This window comes from Hypanus sabinus, unplaced genomic scaffold (assembly GCF_030144855.1).
Source record: "Hypanus sabinus isolate sHypSab1 unplaced genomic scaffold, sHypSab1.hap1 scaffold_675, whole genome shotgun sequence".
NCBI lineage: Eukaryota > Metazoa > Chordata > Chondrichthyes > Myliobatiformes > Dasyatidae > Hypanus > Hypanus sabinus.
The window spans coordinates 150,363-164,278 of record NW_026781528.1 but is presented as its reverse complement, the minus strand read 5'-3'; the positions used below and the strand labels follow the sequence as shown (position 1 = coordinate 164,278).

Sequence of the window (13,916 nt, the reverse complement as noted above, 5' to 3'; positions counted from 1 at the left end):
GGTAGGGTAAAGGAACCGTGGTGTACAGAGGCTGTAATAAATCTAATGAACACGAAAGAGAAAGCTTACGAAAGTTTCAGAGGGCTTGATGATGTTAGAGATCTAGAAGATTGTAAGGGTGATAGGAAGGAACTGCAAATTTACCTTTCAGCTTCCAAACTCTATCTCACGGTTGATGAGTTATAATCGTCTTCTTAACCACAGAGTCAACCTGCGCAGCTGCTTTGAGCGTCCTATGGCATCGGACCCCAAGATCCCTCTGATCTTCCGAACTGCAAAGAGTGTTGCCATTAATACTGTATTCTGCCATCATATTTGACCTACCAAAATAAACCACTTCACACTTATGTGGGTTGAACTCCATCCGCCACTCCTCAGCCCAGTTATGCATCCTATCATTGTCCCGCTGTAACCATTGACATCCCTCCACCCTATCCACAACATTTCCAACCGTTGTGGCATTACAATAGACAATAGATAATAGACAATATGTGCAGAAGTAGACCATTCGGCCCCTCGAGTCTGCACCGCCATTCTGAGATCATGGCTGATCATTCACTATCAATACCCAGTCCCTGCCTTGTCCCCATATCCCTTGATTCGCCTATCCATCATTTATATATCTAACTCTACTTGAAAGCATCCAGAGAATTGACCTCCACCGTCTTCCGAGGCAGTTCATTCCACACCTCCACAACTCTCTGGGAGAAGAAGTTCTTCCTCAACTCTGTTTTAAATAACTGACCTCTTATTCTCAATCCATGCCTTCTGGTACTGGACTCTCCCAACATCTGGAACATATTTCCTGCCTCAATCCTATCAAATCGTTTAATTATCTTAAACGTTTCAATCAGATCCCCTCTCAATCTCCTCAATTCCAGTGTGTACAAGCCCAATCTCTCCAATCTCTCTGCGTAAGACAGCCCTGCCATCCCAGGAATCAACGCTGCACTTCATCAATTGCCAGAATGTCCTTCCTTAAACCTGGAGACCATAACTGTACACAATATTCCAGGTGTGGTCTCACCAGGGCCCTGTTCAAATGCAAAAGAACATCCTTGCTCTTGTACTCAATTCCCCTTGTATCAAAGGCCAACATTCCATTTGCCCTCTTCACTGCCTGTTGCACTTGCTCATTCACCTTCATTGACTGATGAACTAGGACTCCAAGGTCTCTTAGCGTTTCTCCCTTACCTAACTCAACACCGTTCAGACAATAATCTGCCCTCTTGCTCCTGCTTCCAAAGTGGATAATTTCACATTTATTCACATTGAATGACATCTGCCAAGTATCTGCCCAATCACCCAGCCTATCCAAGTCTCCCTGTATTCTCCTAACGTCCTCTTCGCATGTCACACTGCCACCCAGTTTAGTATCGTCAGCAAACTTGCTGATAGAGTTTTCAATGCCCACATTTAAATCGTTGACATAAATCGTAAAGAGCAGTGGTCCCAATACAGATCCTGTGATACCCAACTAGTCACCTCCTGCCTGTCCGAGAAACACCCATTCACTGCTACCCTTTGCTTTCTATCTAACAACCAGTTTTCTATCCATGTTGAAACCCTGTCCCCAATGCCATGAGCTCTGATTTTACTCACCAGTCTCCTATGTGGCACCTTATCGAATGCCTTCTGAAAATCTAGGTACACAACATCCACTGGCTTACCCTCGTCTAACATCCTTGTTACACCCTTAAAAAACTCCAACAGATTAGTCAAGCATGATTTGCCCTTTGTAAATCCATGCTGGCTCGCCCTAATCCTTTTACTGCCATCAGGATGTGCCACTATTTCGTCCTTAATAATGGACTCAAGCATCTTCCCCACGACTGACGTTAGGCTAACAGGGCGATAGTTCTCCGTTTTCTCCTTCCCTCCCTTCTTGAAAAGTGGGATAACATTAGCCACTCTCCAATCTTCAGGAACTGATCCTGAATTTAAGGAACATTGGAAAATGATTACCAATGCATCCGCAATTTCCTGAGCCACCTCTTTTAGAACCCTCGGAGGCAGACCATCTGGACCCGGGGATTTATTAGCCTTCAGACCTACCTGTCTACTCATCACAGTTTCTTTCCTAATGTCAATCTGTCTCAATGCCTCTGATATATTATGACCCTGGCCCATCCATACATCTGGGAGATTGCTTGTGTCCTCCCTGGTGAAGACAGATCTAAAGTACGCATTAAATTCTGTTGCCATTTCCCTGTTTCCCATAACAATTTCTCCCAATTCATTCTTCAAGGGGCCAACATTGTTCTTAACTATCTTCTTTCTCTTCACATAGCTAAAAAAGCTTTTGCAATCCGCTTTTATATTCCTGGCTAGACTGAGCTCATACCTGATTTTTTCTCTCCGTATTGCTTTTTTAGTTAAGATCTGCTGTTCCTTAAAACTTTCCCAATCATCTGTATTCCCACTCATCTTAGCCCTGTCATATTTTTTTTAACGCTATACAATCTCTGACTTCCTTTTTCAACCACTGTGGCCCCTTCCCCCTCTTTAAATGCTTCCTTCTCATTGGAATGAACTTCTTTTGCATCTTTTGTATTATCCCCAAGAATATCTGCCACTGCTGATCCACTGTCTTTCCTGCCAGGGCATCCGCCCATTTAACTTTGGCCAGCTCTTCCCTCATGGCTCCGAAGTCTCCTTTATTTAATTGCAACAATGACACCTCTGATCTGCCCTTATCCCTCTCAAATTGTAGATAAAATCTTATCATGTTATGATCACTTCTTCCTAATGGTTCCTTTACTTCAAGATCACTTATCAATTCCTGTTCATTACACATCACCAATTCCAAAATAGCCTCGTTCCTGGTTGGCTCAAGCACAGGCTGTTCCAAAAATACATCCCTTAGACACTCCACGAACTCCCTATCCTGGGGTCCAGCATCTACCTGATTCTCCCAGTTCACCTGCATGTTGAAATCTCCCATAACGACTGCAGTACCTTTAGCACATGCCAATGTTAACTCCCTAATCAACTTGTACCCAATATCCACGCTACTGTTTGGGGACCTGTACACAACACCCATGAGGGTCTTTTTTACCCTAACTGTTCCTCAGCTCAATCCACACAGACTCTACTTCCCCTGTTCCCAAGTCACCTCTTGCTAATGACTGAATCTCATTTCTCACCAACAGGGCCACCCCACCCCCTCTTCCCATATTTCTGTCTCTTCGATAGCACTTATACCCTGGTACACTCAATTCCCAGGCCTGATCGCCTTGCAGCCATGTATCCGTTATTCCATCAATATCGTAGCTCCCCATTTTCATCTGAGCTTCAAGCTCATCTGTCTTATTTCTGACACTACGCGCATTCAAGTATAGAATTCTTAGCCCATTCCTACTCTCTTTGCTTAAAACACTGTCTATTGTACCTAACCCAGCTCCTTGAACTTCCATCGGGCTAATTGCACCTTAAATTTTGATGACCTTCTCAATATCACCCAAACCTTCTACACATTTAACCCCATGCTCCTTCTGACCAACCCTCTGTGGATGTAACTTTTCCAACACATGATCTGTCTCACCTTTCTCCTTTACACAATTAATATTTGGGAAACGTGTATTCCCCACCTGTCCCTTATCCTTCATCATATCATCTTCTCTCGTAATCTGGATCTCTGCCCCCTGCACATCTATTTTAACCCCCCCCCCCCCCCACGGAGCAGCACTGGCAAACATTCCTGCAAGAATGTTAGTACCCCTCCAGTTCAGATGTAGACCGTCCCTTCGAAACCGATCCCAATGTCCCTGGAACAAAGACCAATTATCCAGAAACCTGAACCCTTCCTTCCTGCACCATGCTGTCAGCCTCGTATTAATGTGTATAATCATTCTATTCTTCGCCTCACTCGCACGTGGCACAGGTAACAATCCCGAGATTGTCACCCTGGAGGTCCTGCCCTTCAGCTTCACTCCTAACTCCCTGAACTCTCTAAGCAGGACCCCCTCACTCACCTTACCTACATCGTTGGTCCCTACCTGGACCAATACATCTGGGTTCATGCCCTCGTTCTCAAGAATAGCCTGCATTAGAAAAATTACCAACCCGTTCCTCCCCTTCCTCATCCAGGTCATTTATAAAAATCACGCAGAGTAAGAAACCGAGGACAGCTCTCTGAGGCACTCAACTGGTGACCGACCAATGCAGAATGTGAGCTGTCTACAACCACTCTTTGCCTTTTCTAGATTCACAGAGTAAACTCCCCTTGCTTAACACGCCTCCTTACTTTCTCAGTAAGCCTTGCATGGAGTACCTTGTTAAATGCCTTGCTGAATCCAAAGACAATGCGTTTAGTTATATCCTCAAAATTTCAGTCAGGCTCGTAAGGAACGACCAGCCCTTGCAAAAACCATGTTGACTACACCTAACCATATTATACCGCTTCCAAATGTTCATAAATCCAGTCTCTCAGGATCTTCTCCATCAACCTACACACCACTGAGGTAATATTCGCTGGTCAACAATTTCCTGGCCTATTTCTACTCACTTTCCTAAGTAAAGGAACAGCATCCGCAACCCTCAAATCATCGGGAAACTTTCCTGTCCACATTGATGATCTAGAGATCATCGCCAGAGGGTCACCGATCTCCTCCCTCGCCTCCCACAGTAGCCTGGGGTATATCTCTTCCGATCCCGGCGCCATATCCAACTTGATGTTTTACAAAAGCTCCAGCACATCCTCTTTCTTAATATCGACATGCTCAAGCTTTTCAGTCTGCTGCTAGTCATCACTACTATCACAAAGATCTTTTTTCTCAGTGAATACTAAAGAAAAGTACTGATTAAGTGCGTCTGCTATTTCCTCCGTTTCCGTACCACCTTTCCCACTGTCTCTCTTGATAGATCCTAGTCTTTTACATCTTATCCTCATGCTCTTCACATACTTGTTGTAATGCCTGGGGGTTTCCTTAATCCTGTCCGCCAATAACTTCTTATGGCCTATTCCATTTCCCCTCATTTCCATTTTAATTTCCTTCCCGTTAACCTTATAATTTTCTAGAGCTCTAACATTTACTTAGGTCTCTGAAACTTTTGTAAGCTTTTCTTTCCTTCTTGAATAGATTTATTACAACATTTGTACACCACGGTTTCTGTACCTTACCCTACCCTACAGGAGAAGCAGCTTGACGCACGTTGCGCGGATGTGACCGTCCGGGAGGCTGGGAATCCCCCGTACTTCCCACATCTGACACGCAGTATAGAATACCGGCATCACAGACACACGGTCTGTTCTATTCCTCACAGGTAGCTTACCTATCCTCGACCCGTTATCGCCGAAGCCAGAATTAACCAAAGCCCTATCGCTTTGTCTCAGATCACTCCTTTGATAACCGCTCCTTTGTTGACCGCTCCGCGAGGCAGTGTCTCCCTCTTGTGGCTGAACATTCCCGGCTATCCAACTCATGATTGGTACTCCAGTTACAGCCACTTACAGGCCACGTTCAATTGCCTCCCGCTCTGGAATCCCCCTTTTTTAAATAACCTTCGCAGAGCTTCGAGAAATTCCGCTTCAGGAAGTGCTGTTGCCGCCGCCGATAGCAAAGTACATTTCCTCCTTTAATCTCTCTCTCTCTCTCTCTCTCTCTCTCTCTCTCTCTCTCTCTCTCTCTCTCTCTCTCTCTCTCATTCTCTCTTAGACGGGCTGAACTCCACCTACTCATTTCTGAAACTTCCGGAAGACGAATATCTCGTGGAAGAGTATGAAGATCCTCCCATTGCCTCGGGACCCGCCGGAATGTCAGTGACTGCACAGGCAGGTCAGAGTTCACAATAATGACGACACTGTAAAAGTGGTCACGAGCTTTGCGCACAAGTGTTCAAGTTTTATGTATCTGCTTCGATCAGTTCCTCTGGCAGATCTTTCCACAGACGGACCACTGTCCGGGTAAAATCAAAAGTTGTCACTCTTCCCCAACTTAATGCTATCACGTTTGGTCCCCGATTATCCAAGCCTAGAGAAAAATGATTATGTTTATTCACCTTGACTATGCCACATGTGGTTTTACACAACTCCGTAAGGTCAGCTCTGTGCTCCGAGGTAGAAAGTCTCCGTAATTCAGTCACTCAAGTCCCTGCAATGTCTTCGCAAATCTCCTGTGCACTGTCTCCAGCTCACTGGCATCTTATCTAAAGGAGGACGACAGCAAGGGAACACTTTACTCCAAGGGTGGTTTCACTGACGTTTTGTACAGTTCCAGCGTGACCTCCCTACATATGTATTCATCTAACCATCTGATGAAGGGCGGTACGACAGACATTTTCTTCAACGCCCTGTCTACCTATGACTGCACTTTCCAGGAACCGTGTATATGTACCCCTAGATCCCCCAGTTCTACAACATTCCCCTGGTTCCCTGTCTACCTGTGACTCCACATTCAGTGAACCGTGTCCCTGTACCACTGGGTCGCTCTGCTCTACAACACACCCCCAGGGTCCCCGTCTACCCGTGACTTCACTTTCAGAGAACCTAGTATCTCTAGCCCTGGGTCCCTCTGCTCTGTAATATTTCCGAAGGCTCCTCACGTTGACCGTGTAGGTTAGAACATAGCACATAGAAAAAAATATATGCCCTTCCACACACAAAGTTCTGCTGAAAATGTCCCTACTTTAGAAATCACTAGGCTTGCACATAACCCTCCAGTTTGCTAAGCTCCATGTACCTATCTTAAACTCTCTTGAAATACCCTATCGTATCCGCATCCACCACCGGTGCCGGCAGCCCATCTCACGCACTTACCACTCTTTGAGTAAAAAGCTTACCCTGACATCTCCTCTGTACCTAATCACCAGCAGCTTAATCCTGTGTCCTCTTGTGGCAGCCATTTCAGCCCCGGGGAAAAGCATCTGACTATCCACAATAACAATGCCTCTCATCATCTTGTACACCTCTATCAGGTCACCTCCAATCCTCCGTCACTCCAAGGAGAAAAGGCCCATTTCACTCAACTTATTCTTATAAGGCATGCTCCCTAATCCAGGCAACATCATTGTAAATCTCTTCTGTATCATTTCTATAGCTTCCACATCCTTCCTGTAGTGAGGCGACCACAACTGAACACAGTACTCCAAGTAGGGTCTGACCAGGGTCCTTTTAGCTGCAACATTACCTTTCGGTTCCTTAACTGAATTCCACGATAACCAAAGAGTCAACCTGCCCCGTTGCTTTGAGCGACCTATGGATTCGGACCCCCAGATCCTTCTGATCCTCCACACTGCTAAGAGTGTTACCATTAATACTATATTCTGCCATTATATCTGACCTACCAAAATGAACCGCAACCACTTCACACATATCTTGGTTGATCTCTAACATTACCAACCTCTCTAAACTTTTTGTAATTTTTTTTTCTTCTTGACTTGAATTATTACAGCCTTTGTACACTACAGTTCCTGTACCCTACCATAACTTCATTGTCTCATTGGAACGTACTTATACAGAAATCCACACAAATAACATCATTTCTTCCATACTTTTCCCTGAGAACATCTGTTTCCAGTTTAAGCTTCCAGTTTTCTGCCTGATAGCCTTATAATTCCCCTTACTCCAATTAAACGGTTTTCCAACCTGACTTTTCCTATCTATCTCCAATGATATTGTAAAAGAGATAGAATTATGATCACTATCTCCAAGCTGCTCTCCCACTGAGAGATCTCACACCTGACCAGGTTCATTTCCGAATACCAAATCAAGTACAGACTCTCCTCTTCTCGGCTTGTGCCACATATTGTGGCAGGAAACCTTCCTTGACACAAGTTCTACGCTGTTGTTTGTCTTCCTGAAATACCATAGCTCAAACTAAATTGCAAATGCTGCTGTTCGGCCACATCCCGGGCTAATCGAGATCCCACTATAAGAGATAACTACCTTCACTGCTTAAAACGCCAGCAACGTTAATGCCATATGCTAGTCTACCTACCGTGTATTTTATAATCTGCTTTTAATGGCTGATATAGTTGACAAAGATCACTGGTCCCACCACCGACCATCCGTGAACACCGCTAGTGACGGGCCTCTGGTCTGAGAAATGAACTGCTACCCTAAACCTTGTCTCCTATCGCCGAGTCAATCGTATACGTAATCAGCCATCCCTCCCGGACCGGCACGCAATCTCCTAGAACGGTATACCATCTGGGGCTTTTTAAAAAATCTATGTGCATTAAATCCAGCACATCTACCTGATCAGTCCTCCGCAATAAAATTAGTCAAACAAGAACTCCTTGGATTCCACGCCATGTCCAGACCAATCTACCATCTGAGACCTTGTTGACAGCTTTGTTCAAGCCTCTGAATGGTACATCTGCTACCAATTCCTGGTCTGTCCTTCACAGTCAAATCCGCCCCAGAAATCTATTTGGGTCACAAGCCAACATCCCCCTAATCTCTTTTACTCTCCCTATCTTTCACTCTACAGCCCAGTCTCACCACTCCATTCCTTCTCGGTCTTTCTCTGCATTCCTCTCTCTCTCTCATTTTCAAGAGTGATCTGCCATCTGGGATCTTGATACGGGACATGTCAAGCGTGCATTATGTCTATCAATCCGATCATCTCAATCCTTCAAACCCCTCTGGGTCCCCACACCATTACACAGAGTAGTCTACCAAGTGAAAAAAAAAATACAGTTTTATTTTCTTCCCTGTTCACCATGTCTACTACCCTGTTCTCATGAAACGTCCTGGTTCCTCACTAAAAATATAAAAACTGCCCCGCCCATGACCGCAAGAAACTGCAGAGCGTCGTGCAAAGAGCTGAGCCCAGCTCCGAAACCGGACACCCCTCCATGAACTCTTTCTACACACACTGCTGCTCCGATTAAGCACCCAGAGTCATCAAAGGTCACCGGTACATTCTGTCCTCTGCACCCTCCCATCGGAGGGAAAATGGGAAATCATGTATCATGGCGCTCAAGGACAGCTTCTACACTACAGTAATCAGACTACTGAACGGACCCCAAATACGATAAGATGTACTCTTGACCTCAAATCTAGATCTTCGTGGCTTTTAAACCTTATAGCCTGACGGCATTGCAATTTCTCTGTAATTTTGATACTTTATTCTGCGTTCTGTGACTGAGTAACCTTGTTCTACAATGAAGTGACCTTATCTGTGGCTGTGGGTTGGATCTGTCCTGTCTGTGATGTATATGTGGATTACTTCTAATTATCAGGATAGACAGGCTCTGAAAACCAACAGTCAACATGGATTTGTGCGTGGAAGTTCATGTTTGACAAATCATATTGAATTTTTTTGGAAATGTTACTAGGAAAGTTGACAAGGGTAAAGCAGTGGAAGTTGTCTAGATGGACTTCAGTAAGGCCCTGTCATGGTTCCGCACGGAAAGTTAGTTGGGAAGGTTTAATCGTTAGGTATTAATATTGAAGTCGTAAAATGGATTCAACAGTGGCTGAATGGGAGATGTCACAGAGTAGTGGTGGATAACTGTTTGTCAGGTTGGAGGCCGGTGACCAGTAGTGTGAGTCAGGCATCTGTACTGGGTCCAATGTTGTTCGTCATATACATTAATGATCTAGATGGTGGGTTGGTAATTTGGTTCAGTAAGTATGCAGATGATTCTAAGGCAGGTGATGTTGTGGATATCGAAGGAGGTTTTCAAAGCTTTCAGAGAGAATTATGTCAGTCGGAAGAGTGGGCTGAACGGTGGCGGATGGAGTTTAATGCTGCTGAGTGTGAGGTGCTACATTTTGGTAGGAATAATCAAAATAGGACATACACGATAAGTGGTAAGTCATAGAGGAATGCAGTAGAATGTAGTTATCTCGGAATAATGGTGCATATTTCCTTGAAAGTGGAATCTCATGTGGATAGGTTGGTGAAGAATGCTTTTTGTATGCTGGCCTTTATAAATCAGACCACTGAGTATAGGAGTTGCGATGTAATGTTAAAATTGTACAAGGCATTGGTGAGACCATTTTTCCAGTATTGTGTACAGCTCTGGTCAACGAACTATAGGAAAGATGTCAACAATATAGAGAGAGTACAAATGAGATTCACGAGAATGATACCTGGGTTTCAGCACCCAATTTACAAAGAAAGTTTGAACAACTTCGGGTTTTATTCAATTGAGCGTAGAAGGTTGAGAATGAACTTGATAGATGTATTTAAAATTATCAGGGGGATAGACAGAGTTGACGTGGATAGATTTTTTTTTAAATTAAGATTAGGGGAGACTTCCACAAGAGAGCATGAGTTGAGAGTTAATGTCTAAAAATTTTAGGGTGGACCTCTTCACATAGAGTTTGGTAGCCGTGTGGAACGAGCTTCCAGTATACGTGGTGGAGGCACGTTCGATATTGTCATTTAATAAAAATGGACAGGTATATGGACAGGAAAGGACTGGAGCGATATAGGCTGAGTGCAGGCCGGTAGGATTTGGTGGGAGTAAGCGTTCGGCACGGACTAGAAGGGCCGAGTTGGCCTGTTTCCCTGCTGGAATTGTTATATGATTATATGTAAATTGCAGTCAATTAGATAATCAGATAGTAATATATAAACGATCTGGATGGGAATGTAGATGGGTGGTTTGGTATGCTTGTAGATGATACGTTGATGGGTGTTGTGTTCGTTTAGAGGACCTGCGAAGAATTCCGCGGGACTTGGATCAGTTTCTGATATGGGATGGAGGAATGGCAGATGGTGTTTAACCCGGACAAACTTAAAATGTTGCACCTTGGTTTGCGAAATGCTCAGCGATGGCACAAGATCATAAGAGTTACAGAGGGTATCATTCCCAAATGTGAAATGTGTAACACCTGAGAGAATGCATCCCGGACAGCATTGCCGGCCGAAGGGCCTGTTCCTGTGCTGTACTGTCTGGTCTACGATGCAGGATGTTATAAACACACAAGGTCTTGTTGAATGTTCAGGTTCTCACAGGTCTTGGCCGGAGACAGCAGAGTTCCCAGTGCGGAACCCTGGGTAACACCACCAGTCAGGGACGTCCGTCGGCCTCTGTGTTCTGTGGACAGGCCAGTACGGAAACTCAATTCAAAATACATTGTGAATCCCAGTCAACAAATCCTTGTGAATGGATCTCCCATGAGAGAGACTTTGTCAAAGGCCCGTCTGCAGTTAACTCTTTATCTCTCCATTGAATCGCGTGATCAACCCGAGATCCATTTCCTAGTCGACAGTTAAGCGTTCCGTCGCTAACTGTCTCCTGTCCCTTCACATCTATCGCCCCAAAGTAAAAAACCTCACAATTAACTGAGCTAAACTCCGTTTGCCATTTTCCACCCAGATCTACAACTGATCCATACTCCACCGAATCTATTGGTAATCTTCCACACTGTCCACAACATCACCAATCGTTGTGTCGTCTGAGATTTTACAGCTTTCCCTGTCTATTTTCATACAGGACAGTCATACCCATCACAAACAGTGGATGTTCCGGTTGTATATGTATACCATTTCCCACCATCTTTTATCTTTTTTTCTATTTTTTTTTATTATAGAGAAACAGTTCAGAACCGGCTCTTCCAGCCATTCAGGCCGCATTGCCCAACAATACTCCGATTTTTTTTTTCCTTTTTAATGACAGATATATTTTCAGTAACCAATTAACCGAAAAACCGGTCTGTCTTTGTGCTGTGGGAGGAACCCAGATCGCCCGGAGGAAATCCACTGGCTCATGAGGAGTATTGGAAACTCCTTGCAGGCCGCGGCGGGAATTGAACCCGGGTCGCTGTTACCGCAAAGCGCTGCGCTAACCATCACGTGCCCGCACTCCACTTCTCCTTGGCAGCAGCCACAAAACAAAGAAACACAATGGAGTCCACGAAAATCCCCACAACATGTTCATCCCCTCAAGACAGTCATAATCTTGAAAAAGGAACAAAGCGGGCGAACAATGATACAGCTACGGAGAATAAGAAACCTGTGACACTCTCTCTTCCCACTCTTTCTCACCCCTCTGTCTCGCTCCAACCCCTCTCTCCCACTTTTTTTCTCTCGTCATTCCCTCTCTCTTCCCCACTTTTTCTCTGTCTCTCTCACACATCCCACTCCCCATTCACACCGAACATCGCTTCCTCTTCGCACGCGGCCATTTCCTAGTTCCTTTCTCTTCTCGTTTTCTGTCCCCCATTTGATCACATTTTCCCGACCATCGCTCCCCACACCATCCCCTGAATTCTCGTTCTGTTTCCCTGAATGGCATCTCCTCAGGTCCGCATAAACATCAGCCGAAGGAGAACATCGGAAATAGACCGGATCGTAAGATCTGCCTGCTCTGCCTAGTTACGTTCGTTCTCTTCGTGACAGTGGTCGGGCTGTCGATCCATGGTGAGTCAAACGGACTCCGGCTGGAGTCAGACCGTAAACTAACAGTGTGGAATAAAACATGACTGTAAAACTCTGAATCCAGACAGCCAATTCCCCGTGCATCCCATGTATTCCCATATTCTGGATAAGCCTCCCCTGAGGGCTCAGATAAACACCCACAGTTCCAAGTTAATCGATGACATTCGGGAGACGTGTCAAAATCTCTGGAATCAGAGAGACACTTGTCAGTCCGGGGAAGTCAAGGGATTGGACTCTCAGCGATGAGGCTCAATGTAACTGAGATTGAGAGAGGGAGTCGGTGATCGTGGTGGAAGGAGAGACCGCGGCTGGTGGGTGGAAAGGAGTCCCAGTGGGGGACACGGCTGAATACATACACTGAAAGAGAGCATCGGAAATAGATCGAACTGCAGGATCTGCCAACTCTGTCTAGTTACTTCCGCCATTATCGTGATTGTTGACAGGCTCTCGACACAAGGTGAGCCGAAATGGCTCCAAAAGTAAATAAATTGTTATTGTACAGCACCACAGTGACACCGACAAGCCCTGAACAGTGACACTGAGACACCAGTCACTGTGACACCAACACGCATCTCCCCCTGACCCGTCCAGCTCCGCACCGTGACAAAGACTCACACGTCACTGGAACACCCCTTACCGAGACGATTGCGCCCCTCAACATAACACAGATGCACCGCTCACTGACGCAATTACCTTCACCTCACCCTGACACAGGCAGACACCTGAGCGTGATACCGGCTCCGAAATTCACAGCGAAACCTCAGTGACACCTTGGCGTGACACTGTCACACCTACCGTAGACATGACATGCCACTCACCGTGAAACAGATACACCCCTCTCTGTGCGACCAGCGCACCCCAAACCATGTCACAAGTACTATAACCACCGTGACACCCCCACGCCCGTCACTCTGAGATTTCTCTCGCAGTGACATCGAGAAACACTTCATTATGAACCGCCTCAACTCTCGACAGTGCCCCTAAACACCTATCACAGTGTCACCGACACTTTCATCAGAGCAACTCGGATATGTTCCCCATGATAGTGACGCAGACCCCCATTGGAAAATCAACACAATCTTCACCGGGACATTGATATACCCCTCAGCGTGCCACAGACACGACCCTCAAAATGGTGCCGACTCCTCTCACTGTGCCATCAGCACATCCTTCACTGTGACACCCTTCACCGTGACACTGACACAACACTCTCTGTGACCCGTTCGGTAGCGTGACGCTGACTCACGTGTCACTGTAAAGGCTAAACATCCTTTACCATCTCTCGCAGTGTCACAGATTCGTCAGTCTGAGATCACATCCGACAGAAATTACCAGGAGTTAAACTCAACCCTTCAATCCAAGATATCCGAGAATTCCCACCTGAATTTCTCCCGGAGAACCTGTCTGAAAAATCTCTCTGCGCTCAACTCTAATCTATCCGATCTTAAACGAATGCACAGCTATCTCCGTCACCAGTTCACTGAGATGGAAACGAAGTACAGATCTGTCAACGAAACCAAGGCTCAAATCTGTGAATTGTTGACCAGCAGAAAAGTTGAGGCATCATCCCCTCTTTAA

The 13,916-nt window shown here is 45.5% G+C and overlaps 1 protein-coding gene across 1 annotated transcript in view; it reads left to right on the top strand.

Annotated features, from left to right (window-relative positions):
* LOC132389841 (uncharacterized) overlaps positions 1-13,916 on the top strand; it is a 29,559-nt gene extending 15,643 nt beyond the window's left edge. The window contains exons 4-6 of the mRNA XM_059962405.1: positions 5,658-5,777; positions 12,204-12,320; positions 13,627-13,916. Coding sequence (XP_059818388.1) covers positions 5,658-5,777; positions 12,204-12,320; positions 13,627-13,916 — 527 coding nt within the window. The remainder of the gene's footprint in view (positions 1-5,657; positions 5,778-12,203; positions 12,321-13,626) is intronic.